General features: G+C 37.9%; 1 protein-coding gene across 4 annotated transcripts in view; it reads left to right on the top strand.

The window, feature by feature from the left end:
• The window catches only part of KCNT2 (potassium sodium-activated channel subfamily T member 2), a 288,779-nt gene that overhangs the window by 155,782 nt on the left and 110,426 nt on the right, over window positions 1-22,571 (top strand). For all 4 annotated transcript variants that reach the window (XM_038413119.2, XM_038413120.2, XM_043490799.1 and 1 more), the window contains exons 13-14: window positions 7,393-7,456; window positions 16,264-16,372. In XM_038413119.2, the coding sequence (XP_038269047.1) occupies window positions 7,393-7,456; window positions 16,264-16,372 (173 nt within the window). The remainder of the gene's footprint in view (window positions 1-7,392; window positions 7,457-16,263; window positions 16,373-22,571) is intronic.

Here is a 22,571-nt window from a genome sequence, read left to right as displayed (position 1 = left end):
GAAGCAGGGATCCTACAGACAGCCTCCTTCACTGCACAACCCTGATTCATCCCCAGAGCAAGTCGATCCTGTGCACTGAGGAAGGCAGGGATCCTCTGGAAAAATAGCATGATTATGTACTTTTACTGTACCATAATGCATAGGCACAGGAGGATGAATTAAGGTGCATTAAGGAAATAAGGTTGCATATTCAAAAATGCCATTGCATGTTCTGCCACCATGTTACTCGCATGGACAAAAACACCCCAGCACACCATGCTCTCAGACTGTCCATCAATGCACAAAGGGGTACACAACCTAACCTTACCTGGGGTGCCCATGAAGCTGCCCCATAAATTCATGTATTCAAAGAAGTAAGCCAGATGTGGAAACTTCACTGCATGATGCCTCATGCGACACCATCACCCATGGTCATTCTGGTTGGCACAACAGCCCTCAATAGACTATGTTTGAAGCCATTTTAATCCTGTCCTCTCCTAACTTTTGAGTGCTTGACTTTACAACTTTAATAAAATGTTTTATTAACATTGGTGTGTGTGTGTGTGTGTGTGTGTGTGTGTGTGTAATTTCCTAGGTTTTTAAAAAAAGGCCACCTGAGAATTCAGAAATGTCATCATGTGCCATCATATTAACACACATACGGTTCATCAGCAGGGTTGAAACCTTTAGATCCTCCCCACAGTCCTCTGCTATTTGAGCTAATGGAGTAATTGATAGCAATAGTACGTTGTCATCCTCTATATAGAGCAGCACTAGAGAGGGAAAGATACACACTTTGCCAATGGGTTTCATAGATATTTGCTGACAGAGAACTGGTGGGATTTAGTAATCTTTGGTTCTATTACAGGCTCTGGAAGGGAATGCACTGGAAGTGGGCACCCAGCATGGAAAATTTCAGCCCAATGGCTAATGTTTTACAAAGTTGTAAGCAACTGAAAATGAGGTCTTGTAATGGAAAGTACGAGACAAAAATAATAATACACAATGCCACCAGTCCTGCCTATAATTATAAAAATCTGTGTATTCAACATGGAAATTCAATGTGTGACTGGCCTATGAAATCTAATACTTAGGTACCTTAGAAGTGAAACATCTTGAATACTATAGAAACCCTGCTCACAAACCACTTAATAGTTTTCACGGCTGTTCAGTTACACAGCTGCCTTTTTTAAAATTCAGAAACATTCATTGAAATGTGATTTTAGTCACCACAATGTTTGAGGAATTGCTGCATTAATGAAGTGCAAATACTTTGATTCATGCAAGCTTTGCTATTCATAATTATCCTGTCTGCAAACTTTTATTGACCCATGTATGGAGCAGAAACAATGCCATGTGACTTAAGTGACCAATCACATGCAAGGAATAGCCAGTAGCAAATACTCAATTGTTTGCAATCAGCCAATAGGCTGAAAATTGTTAATTCATATAATACAGTCAGATATTAGATTATTTTCATACATTTGTCAGATTATTTGTTCATAACAAATAATTCAATTAGTTCTACACAGGACATGATGAATATATGCACCTGGTCAGACAATCCTTTACTACAATGTGTCCAGGTTTCAATTAAAAAAAATATATATAAATGACATTTGTAGATGTCCTCTATCACGTTTGATGAAATTAGCTAATTTGCAAGGAGTCAGCACAAGGCCAACATTTAAATCCCCTGGAACTCCTATTTTGAGTAGGTAAATAGGATTTGAAGTGGGACATAGGTTTTGTGCTGGCTCTAGGTTCGAGGATGAATTTTGCCCATTGAGCAGCAGTCTTCAATGGACGGTAATCTTGTGCTAATCTAATGTCAATATCTAATTGTATTTCCTATTTAACATTTCATCATCAATAATGAGATATAAAATGTGATTATATTTTAAGATGCCCTAGAAAAAAATATTATGTAACTGCATTGCAATGAGAAACAGAAAGATTCTAATACAATGCAATTAATTTGATATATTCTCACCCACATCATTATTCTTCTGAGGAACCACTATTTACCATCCCCAGAAATGTAACAAGTTTATCCAACTTGTACAGATATGTAAACGGACAATATTTAGGAATGTTCCAAAATTTTAAATTCTGACTTTTGGGACCAGACCAGCAAACACTTATGCATATATTTAACTTTGTGTATTTGAGTAATGCTATTGAAAGCATCCTCTAATGTCATATTATAAAATCCAGGAAAATGACGAGTCTACTAGTATTAATAAAATTGAAATACATTAATAAGTGCTTCTGGAACTAGGACCTTGCTTTACATTGATTAATTAACATCAGCAAGGTTTGACTGAGTAACATTTCTAAAATGGTACACATGCCAAATTCTTTTCTATTTCACTTGTTCAAGCCCATGGATACTAATGGGGATACACACGATATGAAGCAAAATTTGCCCTATAATTTAGTGTTCAAATCTGTATCTGTCATATACTCTACAATGGATTTAATTTAAATTTAAACAATGATATATGATGTTTTAGCTTTGGCTTTAAAATAGATGTTTTTATGTACATTTAAGGGGATTCCAATTTCAAATTGTACATCTGAAAAAATACATTTTTGTTTTAACATGAGACATATTGATCTCAAAATCAGAAATTTCTTCAAAAAGCAGTCAGGTGGAACATTTTTCCAAATTTCTAACATCTCAATACCATATAGAAGATCGAATCATGAGACTTGCATTCAATATACCAGCTTTGCAATTGATTCAGTGTGACCATACACAAATCACTTAATTCTCTGTGCCTCAGAAGGACTAAGTATCAGTACAACATGAACTTTTCATACATTCTTACTGGTAGTGCATATCATTATACCTAAGATAGGAAATTGAGTTATGAACAGAAAAGTACCCTGATGTATCTGAAGGTGATTAGATTCATAGATACATTCATAGATATTAAGGTCAGAAGGGACCATTATGATCATCTAGTCTGACCTCTTGCATAAGGGAAGAATCTCACCCATCCACTCCTGCAGAAAACCTCTCACCTATGTCTGAACTATTGAAGTCCTCAAACCGTGGTTTAAAGACTTCAAGGAGCAGAGAATCCTCCAGCAAGTGACCCATGCCCCATGCTACAGAGGAAGGCGAAAAACCTCCAGGGCCTCTTCCAATCCGCCTGGAGGAAAATTCCTTCCCGACCCCAAATATGGTGATAAGCTAAACCCTGAGCATGTGGGCAAGATTCACCAGCCAGATACCCAGGAAAGAATTCTCTGTAGTAACTCAGATTCCACCCCATCTAGCATCCCATCACAGGCCACTGGGCCTATTTACTATGAATAGTTAAAGGTCAATTAATTGCCAAAATCACGTTATCCCATCATACCATCTCCTCCATAAACTTATTGAGTCTAAACTTAAAGCCAGAAAGGTCTTTTGCCCCCCCCCCCCTTCCCTTGGAAGGCTATTCCAAAACTTCACTCCTCTGATGGTTAAAAACCTTTGTCAAATTTCAAGTCTAAATTTCCAATTACCAGTTTATATCCATTTGTTCTTGTGTCCACACTGGTACTGAGCTTAAATAATTCCTCTCCCTCCCTAGTATTTATCCCTCTGATATATTTATAGAGAGCAATCATAGCTCCCCTCAACCTTCTTTTAGTTAGGCTAAACAAGCCAAGCTCCTTGAGTCTCCTTTCATAATACAGGTTTTCCATTCCTTGGATCATCCTAGTAGCCCTTCTCTGTACCTGTTCCAGTTTGAATTCATTCTTCTTAAACATGGAAGACCAGAACTGAACACAGCATTCCAGATGAGGTCTCACCAGTGCCTTGTGTAACGGTACTAAAACCTCCTTATCTCTACTGGAAATACCTCGTCTGATGCATCCCAAGACTGCATTAGCTTTTTTCACGGCCATATCACATTGGCGGCTCATAGTCATCCTATGATCAACCAATATTCCAAGGTCCTTCTCCTCCGTTACTTCTAATTGATGTGTCCCCAGTTTATAACTAAAATTCTTGTTATTAATCCCTAAATGCATAACCTTACACTTCTCACTATTAAATTTAATCCTATTACTATTACGCCAGTTTACAAAGTCATCCAAATCTTCCTGTATGATATCCGGTCTCTCTCTAAATTGGCAATACCTCCCAGCTTTGTGTCATCTGCAAACTTTATTAGCACACTCCCACTTTTTGTGCCGAGGTCAGTAATAAAAAGATTAAATAAGACTGGTCCCCATACTTATCCCTGGGGAACTCCACTGGTAACCTCCCTCCAGCCGAACAGTTCACCTTTCAGTAGGACCCGCTGTAGTTTTCCTGTTAATCAATTCCTTATCCACCTTTCAATTTTCATATTGATCCCCATGTTTTCCAATTTAACTAATAATTCCCCATGTGGCATGGTATCAAACGCCTTACTGAAATCTAGGTAAATTAGATCCTTTGCGTTTCCTTTGTCTAAAAAAATCTGTTATCTTCTCAAAGAAGGAGATCAGGTTGGTTTGGCACGATCCTACCTTTTGTAAAACCATGTTGTATTTTGTCCCATTTACCTTTGACCTGAATGTCCTTAACTACTTTCTCCTTCAAAATTTTTTCCAAGACCTTGCATACTACAGATGTCAAGCTAACAGGCCTGTAGTTACCCGGATCACTTTTTTTCCCCTTTCTTAAAAATAGGAACTATGTTTGCAATTCTCCAGTCATACGGTAGAACCCCTGAGTTTACAGATTCATTAAAAATTCTTGCTAATGGGCTTGCAATTTCAGGTGCCAATTCCTTTAATATTCTTGGATGAAGATTATCTGGGCCCCCCGATTTAGTCCCATTAAGCTGTTCGACTTTCGCTTCTGCATCAGATATGGTAATATCTACCTCCATATCCTGATTCCCGTTTGTCATGCTACCATTATCCCTAAGATCCTCATTAGCCTTATTAAAAACTGAGGCAAAGTATTTGTTTAGCTATTGGGCTATGCCTAGATTATCCTTGATCTCCACTCCATCCTCAGTGTTTAGGGGTCCCACTTCTTCTTTCTTTGTTTTCTTCTTATTTATATGGCTATAGAACCTTTTACTATTGGTTTTAATTCCCTTTGCAAGGTCCAACTCTACTTGGCTTTTAGCCTGTCTCACTTTATCCCCACATGTTCTGACCTCAATAAGGTAGCTTGCCTTGCTGATCCCTCCCATCTTCCACTCCCTGTATACTTTCTGCTTTTTCTTAATCACCTCTCTGAGATGCTTGCTCATCCAGCTTGTCTACAACTCCTGCCTATGAATTTTTTCCCCTTTCTTGGGATGCAGGCTTCCAATAGTTTCTGCAGCTTTGACTTAAAGTAATCCAAGGCCTCCTCTACCTTTAGATCCATACGTTCTTTAGTCCAATCCACTTCCCTAACTAATTTCCTTAATTTTTGAAAGTCAGTCCTTTTGAAATAAAAAACCCTAGTTGCAGATTTATTTTTGTTAATCCTTCCGTTCAGTTTGCACTGAATTAGCTCATGATCACTTGAACCAAGATTGTCCCCTACAACCATTTCTTCTATGAGGTCCTCACTACTCACCAAAACCAAATCTAAAATGGCATCCCCTGTAGTCGGTTCAGCAACTACTTGATGAAGGAATCCATCAGCTATCGCATCTAGGAAAATCTGAGCCCTATTATTATTACTAGCATTCGTTCTCCAGTCTATATCTGGGAAGTTAAAGTCTTCCATGATCACGCAGGTTTCAGAGTAGCAGCCGTGTTAGTCTGTATCCACAAAAAGAAAAGGAGGACTTGTGGCACCTTAGAGACTAACAAATCACACAGTATTTAAATCCATTAGTATTTACTTCATTAAAAACATTAGAGGGCTCTATCCATATTCAAATTAGATCCCGGTGGTCTATAACACACTCCAAGCACTATCCCAAGCTCAAGTAGTTTTCTTCCCCAGTGTAATTTTTGCCCAGACTGACTCTGTCTTATCCATTGCATCGCTTCTTATTTCTTAACATTCTACCTCATCATTGATATACAATGCTACTCCACCACCTTTACCTTTATTTCTGTCTTTCCTAAACAGCACATACCCTTCAATACCTGTAGTCCAGTCATGACTACTATTCCACCATGTTTCTGTTATCCCTATAATATCTGGTTTCACTTCCTGCACCCGTAGCTCTAGTTCCTCCATTTTGTTACCTAGGCTCCTCGCATTAGTGTACAAACATCTTAATTTTTGCTGTTTGGCCTCACTCACATTCTGTACCCAATTAGGGACGGTCATTCTACGGCCAGTATAACCTATTAGACTGGTATCCACACTGCCCTTTCTCCTTATATCCATTCTCCTACCCATGGCTGTATCGTTTCTGACTTCGTTTTCTTCCCTCTCAATGCTAAAATCCGGGGTGGAGATTACCTGGAAATCTCCCAACCATCTCCCCCAAATTCCTAGTTTAAAGCTCTCTTTATCAGTTGTGCCAGCTTCCATCCTAGAAGTCTATTTCCTTCCCTACTCAGATGAAGTCCAAACCCAAGAGAACTGTCCTCTGTCCATGAATGCCTCCCAGTGGCCATACATCCCAAAGCCCTCCTTATATCACCACTGCCTAAGCCATCTGTTGATAGTCATAATCCTGTCACACCTTTGTTGCCCTTCTCTAGGAACAGGCAGAATCCCACTGAAGATCACCTGAGCCTCAATTTCCTTAAGCGTCTTCCCCAGTCTAGCACAGTCTCCCTTAATACTTTCCAGCGAGAATCTAGCCGAATCAGTTGTTCACACATGAAGGATAATTAGGGGATTCTTTCCCACTCCCTTTAGGATCCTTTTCAACCTCAGATCTACATCCTGTATCTTAGCACCTGGAAAACAGCACACCCTTCTATTCTCTGGATCAGCTCTGGTTACAGCCCTGTCTATTCTTCTCAGTAAAGAGTCCCCGATCACATAGGTTGGTTAAAGAGACATAAATTATTGTACTCTTAGAGTGAATACATTGGTTCCACATATCACCTTTTGTACTCATGATACCCCAAGGCATTTTACAAAGTACTGAGATTAGGCTGAATTCTTCAGCTTTTGCCGAGGCAGAACTCCTCTTGGTATTAGTGAAAAGTGTACCACAAGACCAGAGCCATAGTTACTGAGAATGACTATGTGGCGAAACTCAGAAACAGCTGACTGTGGCGAAACTCAGAAATAGCTGACATTCAGAAAATACATGAAAATAGCTGACTTAAAACTTTTGTCCAATAATCTTCTAGGCATAAAGCTATCATTAAATGTTAGAAATACAAGTTCATAGCAAGAATTTATGCTGTACGAATTGTGCACACTTGGATTGCTGTCACAGATGACATGGTGGCTTAAATATAAATATATAACATTTGATAGTTTTTGCTTTCTCCATTTGCTTTTAGGATGGATGATGCTGAGGCCTGTTTCATTCTGAGTAGCCGGTGCGAGGTGGACAGGACAGCAGCGGTAAGTTCTTTAGAAATACTTCTAAAAATCACGTGTATGCTGTCACGCTGTTATTACTATATGGAGCTCTGTGCAGAAGTAGGTGTACACCCTTCTGGATCTGACAGAAAGATGCAGGGGGATGAGGGGCGCGCTTATTCTTGTAGGGACCTTATTTTTTGTAAACTACTATTTGTATTATCGTAGCAGACTGGAGCTCCAGTTAGGGAGCAGGATCTCATTGTAATAGGTGCTGCACAAACATGGAACAAAAAGAATTGCCTGCCCCAAAGAGATTAGAGTCTAAGAAAACTAGGGATAAATGTTATAACTGTCCAATTTACACATACATCTTAGACGTATAGGGTGAAATCCTGGCCACTTTAAAGTCAATGGCAATAAATTTCAATGGAGACAGGACTGCACTTGTTTATAATACAGAATTTAATAATACATCTCACATACAATTTTTTGTAAATTACTGCTTCCTCAGTAAGCAAAGTTGTACAAACAAGAGGTAAGGTCAGATTTATACAAGAAAATTGGAGAGATTTAAAATCTTGGTAAGTAAACATAAAACTCATTTTTCATGCAGTGCAAAATATATTGTGATCTTTTTTATTTTGTGTCAGAGAGGTAATATAAAGTAAAAAATACTAAATATACTGATTCTTTATAATTATATAGGCAAAAAAAATCAATAAATCTTTATTCACAAGGTAGGTTCTAGTCATGCAGAACATCTTATTGAACTCAATGGGACTATTTGCAATGTTTGGGCTAGAAATGTAATTCTAAGAGTTATATTAATCCAGTTAGGAAACAGACATATGATGTTACTTATGCTTCCACTCAAAAATCAGATGCTCACTGTGAACTGCTTCCAAACAGCTACACACTAAGAATTATGTATAGAAATTATTATGTGATTAATTTTTAATAACTATTGAATTGAACAAAAAGTGGTCAATTCACAAATAAAAGAGGCTGAATTCTTTGAATAAATCATTCATTATTATTTGTCTGGTAACAATTGTTAATAATGGGAAGTACACATCCATAAAGGGAGACCATTGATAATTTAAACAGATCCAGATTCCCACAAATCTGTGATAAAATCAAAAACATTTACATAAGAGCTAGAGTGCACTGGAGTAGCGTTCTGCCCTGTTGCTTTGAAAGACCCACTGGAATACTTCACTAATAGAAGTAAGTTTTATGATCACATCTTACTACCTTCCCCCACACCTCCATCCCAAAGTACAATACAGTTAGTAATTTTTGCTCAAAAGGTTCTCAGGCTGCAGAGGATGGTTCACTTAGGTTTAAGCATTTGTGGAGTTAAATTAGGAATCTTACATATTACCAGAGGAAATCAAGACAGTTTTTGTGATTTGCTAGTGTACATGGTTATAATTTTCAGTAATTTCAATTAAACTTATATCTTCCCCACCTTTTTTAAAAAAAATCCTTTTTATATAGAGATGTATAAACAAAGAAACATGCCTAGAGATGTAAAATCTAAGAATTTTAGCTGGACTTGACCCAGTCTGTAATATTGTATAATCTACCTCTCAGGCTACTGATCTCATTCTAGGCAATAAAAAGTGGTGCTTAATTTTCCATCCTTCATGTTTAACACAGAAAATGTTAAGGTTTTGCATAAAGCTATAGAGTATATTTAATAAAGAAATAAGTCTATAATCCAATCATCATAACCATTATATCAGCCTTCCAATCCCGGTTACTCCCCACCTTAAACATGCCACTTTTCAGGCAATGTTATCAGGGACAGAGCAGCAGCACCAGAGAAGGAAGGACAACGGAACCAATAAAGCTGTAGGTCAGAAGAAGAAAAGATGATCCCCTGGAGTGGAATATATGCTCCCTTAGCTGCAGATTTTAGTGGGGCAATTGTTCATTTGTATTAAGACACCTTAGAAGGTGTTTGAATATACCACAAAAGTTATGTTAATTCAAAGCAAATCAAAGGGCCTGACTCTCAGCTGGTGTAAATGGGCATGACTGAATTGTTATCAGTGAGAATGTGAGCATCTGGACCTAGGCACCTACCAAGACATTCCCAAAACTGATATCATCATCTAACATTTGACACCTACGTCCAAAAAAGGGCCTTGATAATAAGTTACAAAATCTTGAAAATACTGCAGCAAAAGGTACTGGAAGGACAATTAAATAGCATGCTTCAAGGAGAGCAGGCATTCAGAATTTGCCATGCTGCAGTGACAGAGGTATTGTGGCATCTCCTGTTCTAAGTACAGGAAGAGGCTATCGTTACTACAAATATCCAGGTACTTGTTGAATCGTTAATGGTTCCTTCTACTGATAGCAATCCAAAACATACTAGTAACCAAAACAACCTAAATTATTTAACCGCCTGATCCATAATAATAACTCTGCAAACAGAGGGTTTGATTCATCACTGCTTGTGCAGGAGATTGCAACTTGCACCTTTCTGCATTGGTAAGGGCAGCTACACTTCAGGAGAGATTCACCTTGATGAAGGAAAAGCAGTGTTGGTGTTATCTTCCTCAAAGTTTCTACCAGGAAAGGTAGAATATTCAGAAGATATTCAGAACTCCAAAGGAGGCTGTTTAGGGGAACATGCTGAATCAACACATCTACTGGACATCTAGTCCTTCATCCATCCCAGCCAGCATTGGCCACTTTGGGGCTGCAGAGGCATCTTGGAGTGTTGGAACCCCTCCAAGCAGACTTTCTGCCAGTGGGAACACTGTGCCCTGGGAAACATCAATGCAACTGGTAACTTGTGAGGCTGAGTTCAACTAATCCAGCCTCACAAATGTTATTTGACATAGGTAAGAAAGATTATTCTTATTTGTTTCAGACGAGGAGACAATGAAGTAAAGCAACATGCTGAAGGCTCCAGAACAAGTTAGTGTCAGGGCTGCCCTACTACAGTCTCCATTTTGTGCTTACAGCACTAGCTATGCCACTTCCAGAAGAGATAGCTGACAATACTGATTTACAAATATATTCAGAGCAGCCAGCATTCAAAAATACAAATATTATTGAAGAAATGTTCCTGTTACCTTTTGCAAAAAGAAAAGGAGTACCTGTGGCATCTTAGAGACTAACAAATTTATTTGAGCATAAGCTTTCATGAGCTACAGCTCACTTCATTGGATGCATTGTGAAGTAAGCTGTAGCTCATGAAAGCTTATGCTCAAATAAATTTGTTAGTCTCTAAGGTGCCACAAGTACTCCTTTTCTTTTTGCGAATACAGACTAACACAGCTGCTACTCTGAAACCTGTTACCTTTTGCTATCTATGATCTGAATGCCTTGTTGGAATGTGGGCTGGACCACTGCTAAAATGGTGGCTAATGGCCGTTGTAGTGTCTCCCTTCATATTGAGCACTGACAAAGGGGCATCAATTGTGCTCCCCTGTCCTGTTACCTTGAATTTTTTACATATTACTATAAAGACTTTTTTTCCCCTATAACCAGTGCCTAAGGGGAAGGGCCTTGTCGTGGCGGCACTGCTTATACCAACGCTTCCCCATTTTGGTGGTAGAGTACTCACTATGTGTATTGCTTAGTCCTACACTCAGATAGTTCTTCAGTAGAATTGCCCTGCTCTTGAGTTCAATTTCTGCCCTTAAACTGGGCTCTCCTATTCAGTAACTATGACTCTCTCCCAACAGGAGTCTTGCCTTTATTCTTCCCACCCCATCAGAAAGAGTTTTCTTGACTAATGCTCACTTATTGAGGGCAACATTTTTCTTCCATTGTAGACTGTGGGCCTGATTCTATACTAACCTGCAACTTTTGTAGATGTTTGTGACTGTGCAAATTGTCACCACCATTCTGATTTGGCAGCAGTTTTGCATGGGTGTAAATGTCTATATAAAGGGCATGGCCCATAAAGTCTCTCTCCCTTTTCTCCTCAAAAACACTAAAATTTAGTTTTTCCACTCCAAACCCCTCCAGGCACACTTTTTTGCCCTTCCTACCTTTATGGAAACCAGACCAACATTGGTTGGAGGATGGACAAGAGGGAGGGTGAGGGATAAAGCATTCAGAAGGGGATATGAGAACAGAAATTAGGCAGCTGAGTATCAGCTATCAGAATGGAATTTAAAGCTCAAAAAAGGATATATTTTATGGTTGAATTTGAGAAAGCTTCAACCTACCAAAGCCAGTTCCTTGTTGCATCATCATGAAGTTCACTGTTTAAGAATGGCTACAATGGTTATAGCTTGCTACTGAGCCAAAAGGATTTGGTTTCAGAGTGCACTCTGACACCTTATCTTATATCCAAAGCTGATTTTAAACTGCAACACTTGAGTGGGGCACTTGTAGAAGTGCCATTACTTAGCTACTTTTTTATGCCTCTAATTTCCACTGCACAATAGTCAAAGATCCATTCAAGGGCATGCAAATATTTTAAGCGCACAATCAAACTGGGTATTTCTACAAAACTTAAGTGTCCCTGTTTCAGCCACCGGGCCAAAATACACATCATAACTCAGACCAAAGTGGTTCCTCTCCCCTTAACGCAAAGCTCGTGTTGGCTCTGATTAGTCAGTGATTCTGCTCATTTGTTATGACTGCTGTTGGCTGGCAAGAGGCTGCCATTGCCTGCCACTTCAATAGGTCCAAGGATTGCAGACTCAGGATTTATGTTGGGCTCGATCCATGGACTATCACTAGAGTTTAGCAGGACAGCAGCAAGACAACAGGTGACTTCAATGGGGCCACTAGCCATTTTTCTTATTCCCTAGCAGAAGTGGGAGCTTCCTGTAGTGCGAACAGGCATTTGTCAACTTTCCAGATCCCCTATTAGCCATCTTATCTCTTGTCTGGTAAGGGATGTTATTTGTTCAGGCCAAGAGGTGACATGGAGAAGAGCATCTTTTGGAGACTAACTCTTTTCCCTGTGGCAGCAGACCCCTCTGTGGTAATCACTGAATGGACTCTTCAGGTTTCCTACAGTCACTGAATTATTATATGAGCACTTAACTCATTATATTAGATACCATGACTATGAAAGATGACATAAAACAAACTTTATTCTAAACAATTTTGTTTATTTACTTATTTTATTTATTTTTTTTATTTTATTTATTTATTTTTAAAATTGTACACATTTCTACAGTTAAGTATTAGTACAAAACTATGTGGCTGTACAAAGCATTTAGAAGTTCACAGATGAGATTGCAGGAGTCCAGGTTGGTGTAATTTACACCTTCTTTTAACTCCTTCAGCAGGTATGTTAAACCACCTTAGATTTACACCCACTACCCAGACAGTATCTCCTTACACAACACTTCTGACTTTGATATACTGTGTATTAGTAGGTGTCACTCATTTATTAAAAAATAGACGAGCAGCAAATGCAGTAACAGGAAGGTTTAAAAGGCAATAACAAGAGGGTTTAAAGATGTGTTAGTTAAAGCAGGCTTCTTGGGGCATATGTTACTCCAGCTTAGCCCCCTTTAGACTCTGCCCAAGTTGCATTTGGAAGTTTCCGCACACTGGTAACAATTTGAATGACACAAATCATGTGTGTAACAAGAACAATGTGACAGTGAGTGCCATGAGGGCAGGTTGAGTGAATAATGCATTTACACAGAGGTGATCTTGTAATGAATACTTGAATGTATTGCACAAGTAAAGTTTATAAATATTTTTAAGGTGATCCTCTGTACTGTCAGGATCACAAAGAGAATATTAAAAAAGGAGCTACAGCATGTAGTGGTATAACAAGTGTGGCAACACATGTTCTGCAAATGTTAAAATTGAAATGGATTTTAACTTTTAAAGGTTTGCCTCTTTTCTTTATATGAATAATCTATCAGTGTTTTACATTTAGGACAATGTGGTTTTTATTTAAAATGTCTGTCTTTAATAAAAAAATTCTTGTTCTCTACAAAAATACTCCACTCACTATAGACTGACAGCTTTAAGTTACTGGGAGGAAATAATATTAAAACAAAGGAAATTAAAAAAATATTTATTTTTTTAAAATTAAAAAAATATTTGGAATAATCTTTGGAAGAAATATATACATGATTACTGTGTATAACAAAAGTTAACATTGGCTGGTATACTTTCCATCTATCATGGGAAATTTTACCTAACTCATGAAAGTAACACTGATGGATTAGAACTGGAATACTTTTTGTAGTAAATCTAATCTACATCATTTATTTAATTATATTAAACATGGGCAAGAAAATAATTTGCATCTAATGTATCAGTAGCAGTTTAAAATTAATTTAGGCAAAACCTCATCCCTACACACAACCTAAGTAAATAAGCTGTGTGTATATTGCTGTGCAAGAGGTGTGGAAAAAGAAATCCTCCTATCAAAGAGGCAATGACTGAAGGCTGCATTATCCCTTGCAACTGTTGTTCTATCCCTCTACAAAAGATTAGCTAGCGGATCTGCAGCTACGTGGATTTTCCTGCCCTGGCCCATCTCTATCTCCAAACCACTCACACATGCTGGGGTATGAAATAATCTTTTCATGTCCAAGCATCTATTTTGCTGTTTTCAGGGCCTTCTGTGACTGTGGCAGTGGTTTAGAGCATCGTTTCATTAATGAGACAAAACAGTAAGAACGCAGATGGCATGGAAAGTCACCTACTATAGGTAAAGGAATTAATTGAGCCTGCTAGATGTCTTTGCAAACTAAAAGGAATGCTTACAGTATAGTGCTTAGTGCATAGTGCTGAGGTGGAACTTCTGTGACCACATTAAAGCTAGACATTTAAAGGGAGCTCCACATGTAGTTTCTTGAAGCTCAGTCTTCCTTACATCTTATTGAGAGTTAACGCAACACAAACACAATTTTTGAACAAATCTGCTTTACCTCCCTGAAAATGTGTGTTATGTCTAGTATTCTAGTACTTCACAGAAAGAATATGTGGTACTGCCTCAATTGACATTATAATGCAGTGGTCTGAAGATATCAATTACACATTATTTCAGGCAGAGATTTTCCCTTGTGATCCAGTCTGAAAGCTTTTCTTACTGATGACACTGCAAATGTAATTAATCATTCTTTTCATTTTCTCTTCTAATAGCACCAATTTCATGACTAGGCATGGCCACAGAATTGGTTCCTGTTCTCTGCTTTCAGTTATTATTTTTTTCTGAAATAAATGAAAATTGATATCTTCCTCTAAGGCTAAATGTGTTGAATTTAACAATATTTCATGAAATTGAATATATTAATCTATATACTTATTTCATGATGTGCAATAATGAAAGCATTCTTGCTGAGAGCAACTCATTCTTAAAGTATGGAAAATATAATAGATGTCTTGGAAATTTACTGGTATTGGTCTATAATTAAACTCTACCATTATATCTGCACATTTTTATAGTTTCTCAAAAAAGTGACAAATTAGGTCTGTTGTGGCTCATAAACCTTGGGATTTAACATGGTTAACTCCGTATCTTTTAATCTCATTCAAATGCTGGGACTCAATAAAATGCTATGGTTTCACAAACAGGAGTATTATGATATGCTTGATCATTCAATTAGCATATGAAAATCATTTAACTTAACTGTGTTGCTAAAACAGAGTTGTTTCACACAAACCAAACCAAAAACCCAACCCTCCCCTCACACACACACATACACACACACACACACACTACTTAGCTTTCTGTGATGTGGAACTGACAGGAAACTATGTTTCAATATGTACATCTCTGATAAAAATGAGTTACATTTGAAAATTTTTCAGAGATTACTGGAAACAGACCCCCCAGTAAGAAATAGGATGTAATTATTTTCTGGGTAATTGGGGATTTTTACCTTTGGATATATTTTCCAAAATTGTAAGAAGCAACATTAAGCTTGAGTGTGCTGTGGAAAGAATAATCTACATATTTCCAGGTTAAATAAAAAATGCAAACTTACCATCAAGTGCTACTAGGATCTCTGGATTGAAAGGCTTAAAATTGAACGCTTCATATTAAATAACTTTTTTTAAATCATTAGTATCATCATGTTCCTTACAATGGCACTTAATGGCACTTATTTGTATACACTTCTCCTTTGAGCTAAATATGATGGAGTAAGAATAAGTGAAGGAGAGAGATATAAAACAACAAAGAACAATATTAATCAAGTAAGAGTAGCTAGTGAACAACTTGTGGTTGCAAGGGAGAAATTGTGTAAGTGATTGCAGACTGTCTTGCTTTGCAGGTGCAAGAGGAAGGAGAATATGGGGGGGGGGAGGAGTAAGATTGCTTCCTGCTTCCCTTCCCACTCTGCACAAGCAGCACAGAATAGCTTCTATAGGGCTTAGTTAAGGGGGAGAAAACTTGGCATGGAGACAGCATGCCCTCTCCCATGTCCTTCAAAACTCCAGTCCAGAGGCAGAGGCTCACCTCTGTATAAGGAAACAGATGAGCATGGACTTTTACTTATATTATAAAGGACCATTAACATTTAGCATAAATGTGGACTTTTTAAAAAAAATTCCACGTTTATAAGTGCTCTATTTATTTTTCCTCTGCTGTCATCTCCATTAATGGCTTTTTTTCAGATGCTACAATGATGGGGGCCATATAAATGATTACATAGATTAGATTTCGTACAAATCTAAACGGCAACCTGGCAGCGTACGTGACCCCATACAATATAGAACTACAAAATATATAAATGAATACAATCAGCTAGTGTGTTATGATTTTAAAGTGACCTTTCTGAAATGTAGTCATTAGATTGATCAGCAGCTAGGAGAGCTTTTTTATGTTTGATTTAACAAAAGGATTACTTGAATTCCATTGTCATCACATTGTATTTCCTACTTTATTCTAGGATCATCAAACCATTTTAAGAGCCTGGGCAGTTAAAGACTTTGCTCCGAAATGCCCTTTATATGTTCAAATATTAAAACCCGAAAATAAATTCCACATCAAGTTTGCAGGTAAGCTTCAAATTTCAGTGATTTTTTTAAAAAAAGTCTGTCCGTATTCTCTGGAAGGTTGTTTTGTCTGTAAACATTGTACAACTTGCTCCTACCCAAAGTCATCCCAAACAGGGATATACTTCCCCCTCGCTGCCATGCATGGAGATGTAGCCCTAGACTCAATGTCACATACTGGACTGGTAACACTGAAGCTGTTAGGAGCGTTGGTCTATACGCTCTCCATGTGTCAAGAAAACACATACATACTAAGCCTCAGGCTCAGAAACATAATGGAAAAATATTGGTTACACTTTATTAAGGCTGTATTCATAAATATTTAATAAAAAAGTAATAAATGATTAAAAGATGTTTTTAATAAATGGTTAATCTATTGTAAGCTTCCCTATAGCCATGGTTCCTAAACATTTACAACACCTTCTAGAGAAGTACTTATAACGAGGGCTGGTTGGAAAAAAGTTTCCCTGAAAGTTTTTAGACTGCAAAACAATTGGATATTCCCATGGGATTTTTCTAAATAGAAGTGTAATTTCATTTACTTTGAAAATAATATGCTGAAATTAAATTGTTTCAAAATGTTGAAATGAAGGAATTTGTTTTATTCTGAAATGATTCTAAAAAAAATTTCATTTTGAATTTTCCATTCAGAAAATGAAAAAATTCTGTCAAAATTGACAATGAGAACAAAACCTAATGTGGCGTAATTATAGTGTTCTGCACTGATAGACCATCTTACCTTTCAGATGATGCTAAACCTCACATTTCTAAAAAAGTCTCTTTGGGCAAACTGAGAAATGCCATTAATGGCCATGGAAGAGAGTCCTGTTCGAGCTTCTTTGGCCAGAAACATTATAGATGAGACGTGGGAGCTCATAAATTCATATTTATTTAAAAATGAAGGGAGAGAGGATTGCCAAGGTCCTCCAGATTCCACCATGTAAATGGAAGCCTATCTAGGTGAAAAACTGAAGTGGTAGACTGACAATAGCAGGGAGATGCTTCATGTTTCTGAGTTAGATCATTGATAAAATAAGTGATATCTATCCAAATGGATGTAATGGCATGAAGACAAGGAAAGGATTGTAAGTGACGTATTTATAACAATATCTTCGACCCACATTAAATCTAAAATGCATCCAAGTGCATATTAATATGCTGCCTATAGTGTCCTACTATTAACCTGAAGCATTAATAAAAACACCATGAGAAAACTAGGGTGCTGCTCTTGTTCTGAGTGAGAGACAGAAAAATGCTATTTTTCCCAATTCATACATGTACTTCCTATAGTCTTCACAACTTTCACTCTGATGAATGCATCTTACCCAACTTCATGTGAATTTTGTCCCATTTAATTGCTTTAAGGAAATACTAGTTTCCTTAAGAGTGTGTGTGTGTGTGTGTGTTTGTGTATATATATAGATATAGAACAGACAGAGGAATATATATATGTATATATATATATATATATATATATGCGCATTGTAAACTGCTTCTCTAGCCACATATATAGACACCTTTATCATGTCGACAGTTCCCTTATGGTGCAAGAAAAACATTTGCCTATGTTGCAAAACTTTGTGTGAAATATTTCATTTTTCTAAAGCAAAGATAAAGCTCCCCCTTCCCTCTCCATGGTGACATGAAAGTTCAATTTCCTTTAAGAAAATATCAGTATTTTGAGATCTGAAAAGACTACTGTTTCATGAAAACTGCACAAAAGCGCTATTGGAGAAAATTATTCTATTTCATCATTCTAGAAATCTGATGAAAAAGCAAATTGCATCAAATACACAACTCTAGATGCAGAAAAAAAACAATAAAAAACAATTTAAGGGCACTAGTTAAAGTTCTGTTAAAAAATAATGGTCCTGAATTTTGCTCTATACTGGAAAGAAGGGAAAGTCATAACACTCCAAGACTATAAAAATATAAGATTAAGCTATAACTATGAGACTATAACATGGGTAATAAGGATTACTCACAATAACAAGAAAATAATAGGATTATCATCTTTTTTTTTTATTTGTGACTTCAATTGTGTACCTTGTTTCTGATGGTATTTCCTCTAGGGTACTTCTACTTTTCTATATGCGCTGTGTACACAGCAACTTATGACTCATGACCCAAAAGGGTGAGCTTGCAGAACAGACACTTCAGAGACTCCACAACTCCTGTTTAGGCTAAACCCCAAACTGATCATTTGAACTATAAAATCATCTCAGAACCCAAATGCCTGTTGTTCTGCCAATGTCTAACTTTAAACTGACATGCAATAAGTTATTTTTTGTAGGCCCTACACTGGGCAGAAGGAGCCAATCTTTTCTGAACCACTTAAGCCTATCTCTAATATTTACCATACAGAAAGCAGTGCTGTATGATTTTAAATTTATGCAGTGCCTTTTATCTCAGGAACATTTATGAATTATGCACAGGGATCACTTTATCCATTGACAACACATACCCATCTCTTGTGTGAAACACAGCAACTCTAATTCCACATTGCCACATTGAACAACAGTTTAGAAATACAGAATACAGTGTCATTTTACAAGGAGAATTTAAGCTCAATAGTGTAATCACAACATAATTATTATATTACTTTGAATGTTGCCAGGTCACCAACCTGACATCACCACCCACCACCATGGGATCATTATTTAGAACAAACGGTCAGACCCTTGACTTTATGTCTCATTCCAATGGCAACTACATATACTTTAGTGGCCTCAACTCTCTTACCCAGACCAACCCTGCTTAGCTCTGAGAGATGTGGGGAGAGCCATAGGCAGTTCTAGAGAACTTCCTTAGAAAAAAAATATCCATCTGAATATACTCAACTGTTTTTTCCTATACACTTTTCTAACCTTGATACAGGACAGTTCCAGTATTACCTCATTGCAAAAACCTTCTTTCAAATTTGATCTGGCCTGATATTGTACCATATTTCTTCCTTTAAACGATGTCTTCTTTCTTCTGGAAGTTTACTGAAACAATATTATGCATTTTTGCTGTGCCAGAAATCTTCAGTAACAATTTTACATATGAGCACAGAATACATAACTTACATAAATCAGTTTCTGACCTTTAGAAAAGAAAGTAAAGTACTATATAAAATACTTCAAACCGAGGATTGCTTCAACTGCTTTGCAAACTCCAAAAATACTGAAAACTCACTCTCGATTATTGCTTAGATTATTAATTATTGATGGTAAAAGTAGAATACTTTTCCATATTTTGGCTGTGACACTTCAAAGGAGACCTTTCCAGTATAAGGGTCTGCCCAGGCATATGACTTTGTAGGATCAGAGCCCTATACTTACAATGAATCTAACAGCTGCACATGTAACATTAGAGTTATTAACATCCATGGGCAGGCAAAATATGTAGATGCAGTAACTGAAAGGTTTTCTATTTCATTGTTCTTGACCCCTTTTGTATCCTCTCCTGAAATACTGTTTGTTAATTTCCCAAGTGAATCTCTGCCCCTCCTACAGCAATAATAAACTGGAAAATCCATTTTTCTTTCTCTCTCAGACATAGACTGAGATATATCAGGCCACTGCCTTTAATGCACCCAACTGATCCTTCATTTAAGTTCAAATATGAAAAGAAAGTGAGATGTATCCATGACAGAAAACCATCAATATCTGTGGCTCAGGGGTGCAGTAAATTGAACATTTCTGCTTTTGTGTTTAACTTGCATCTACTTTTTAGTAGTACATGAATCCCCCTTACCTATTCAGAAATGTGTAATCACCATTCCAGTTACCGGAGATACAGCCTAACTAAGCATTTTATCACTCTCTATATAAAATGCCATGTTGAATTACCTTGGATTGGCCAAGTCTTATGTTAAAGCTGCAGAGGCTTATTGGGAAGGAACATAGTCCAAGATCACTGAAATTGATATGGAGTGCATGTGATAATTAATCTATCAAATATAAGATAAAAACGAGCAGCAGAAGCTCTGTAGCAGATGGGCAATTTTTCACTTTTTCACTGCAGGTCCAGTATGGGTCACGCTCACTTACAAAAAGGTTTCCTCAGAAGTTGTGCTAGATCTAGGACATTATTCCCATACACCTGACACTAGAACCACATAGTAATGTTTTGAGTGCATATTCTCTTTCAAGAACATTAGAGTTGGTATAACTCATAGCAACGGGTTGTCACTAGAGTTTGTCGGGACATTTTTGTCCAATTTGGGAAATGGTCATTTGTCAAAAAGTTTTATCTAGTCCAGGATAGAATTTATGATCAAAGCCAGAGAGAAAGCCCAAAATAGCCAATAAGCTAGAGATGGGGAAATTACCTGGGATGTGGGAACCCTTTCTCAAACTCACCTTTTGGCACTCTTCTGGCTTGTATAAATAATTAAATATTGGGCTACAGAGCACATAGCCTGGCACTCACCCTGGGATGTTGGGGGACCAGGATCAAGTCCCTGCTCAGAATCAGGCAAAACAAAGCTGGATCTCCACTTTGCAAGTGAGTGCCCTAACCACTGGAGTGGGTCTCTCAAAAAATGGTCTCATTTTTGATCTGATGTGGAATGAAAAATTCTGAAACATCAAATTATTTTGCAGAATGGAAAATTCTTTTTTTGTCAAAATGTTTACATTTTCTGCCAGAAAAGCCAAAAGAAGAGATTTCATTTCAGGTTGGTTTGACTGAATGGAAATATTTTAGTTTGTTGGACCAACATAAAATGTTTTATTTTGAGTGAGTTTAACATTAAACTGTATTTTTCTGTGGTGACACATTGCCTCCTGGGAATTACAGTCTAGATGCTTGATGCCCATTCCCTATGGGCCAGGCTGCTTGGCTGGACTACATCCCCCATAACAATGCAGTCTCTACTCTGACCAAGTGTTGGGGCATACCTGTAGGTGCATCATGGCAGTAGTAGTTCAGCTAGGGATCCTGGCCCATAGAGAAGAATGGAGGCATCAGGAATGTGAACTACAACTTCCAGGAAGCCAGGTGCTGCCATAGGGAAATGCAGTTTTATGTTGAAATGGCTCAAAATGAGAGGTTTCAATTTTTAAAACTTTTTTGAATGTTTCATTCAATGAATTCTTCATATATGTCTATTTGCCATCCCAATTCAGGATGAAAAAAATAGTTGAACTATCAGGATTTCCTGTGGGATGAAAGTTCAGAGTTGGGCTCAGCTCCTCACCCAGGCTATTCCTCCCTAACTCACATGGCCAGGTAGCTCCACTGCCTGAGGGTGAGGAGTGCCAGGGCCTTGCCTCCTCCCTGCCCACTCTGGGAGGCTACAGTACCTGTGCTTCCCAGAGTACAAAGCCTGCAATTCTGCCTAACCTCTTAGCAGAGGCCTCACAAATGAGGAGAGTCCTTCTTTCCTTCCCACCACCGCACAGTCACATCATGGGCCAGGTATAATCTAGCCAGAAGCATAGAGAAAAACAGTCTGTCCCTCTAAAAAGGTGAATGGATTATTAAACCCAGTTTTTCCCCTATCCGTGTGCAATACCAAGACAAGCTTGATATTATAGTCCATATCCTACGTTCCAAACAGCTACAGAAAATAGCATTTGCATAATTCAACAGAGTTATTTTGATGATATAAAACAGATTGTTTAGCACAGAAAAGGGGGAGCTGAAGAGACGAATGTAAGAAGCACCAATTCAATTGAGAGAGGACAGGGAGGAGCGCAAGGAAGTTAGTCTAAATAATGCTGCCATTCCTACTAAAAAGAGCAGATTTTTCAAACAAACTTTAAATCTTTCCACAACTCCTCCCATGTTTCTCCACAACAGGTGAAAGTATTTTAGTGTAACCATCTTTATACCATGTATAACGGGATTGGTACCCACCTCTCACAAGTGCCCTCTTTCTCTGGCAGATATGCCTGCAAACAGTTCTTTTCCAGGGGGAGCTCACACCTCTTGCGGGCAGCCCCCTTCTGTTGGCTGGGTGTGAGCCTGCTTTTGTTGTTTTGGTCTTACATCGGGTGGCACCCACCTCTCTCAAGCACCCCCCAGCCAGTGGTTCTCTCAGTGGGTCTTCAGCAACTCACCCCTCCGGCAGAGCTGCATACACTGTCCTCACTTTCTGGGTTCTTATCACAGCCCTGGTATGGGGCCATAGCTTTTAGATTTGTTCCCAGAAGCACTGCCTTTTTCAACTACCCATCTGGGACCAATCTCAATACCCTCAGCTGGCATCCTT

This window comes from Dermochelys coriacea, chromosome 8 (assembly GCF_009764565.3).
Source record: "Dermochelys coriacea isolate rDerCor1 chromosome 8, rDerCor1.pri.v4, whole genome shotgun sequence".
NCBI lineage: Eukaryota > Metazoa > Chordata > Testudines > Dermochelyidae > Dermochelys > Dermochelys coriacea.
Note: the sequence above shows the minus strand (reverse complement) of the source record. Positions and strands in the feature narration are given on the sequence as shown.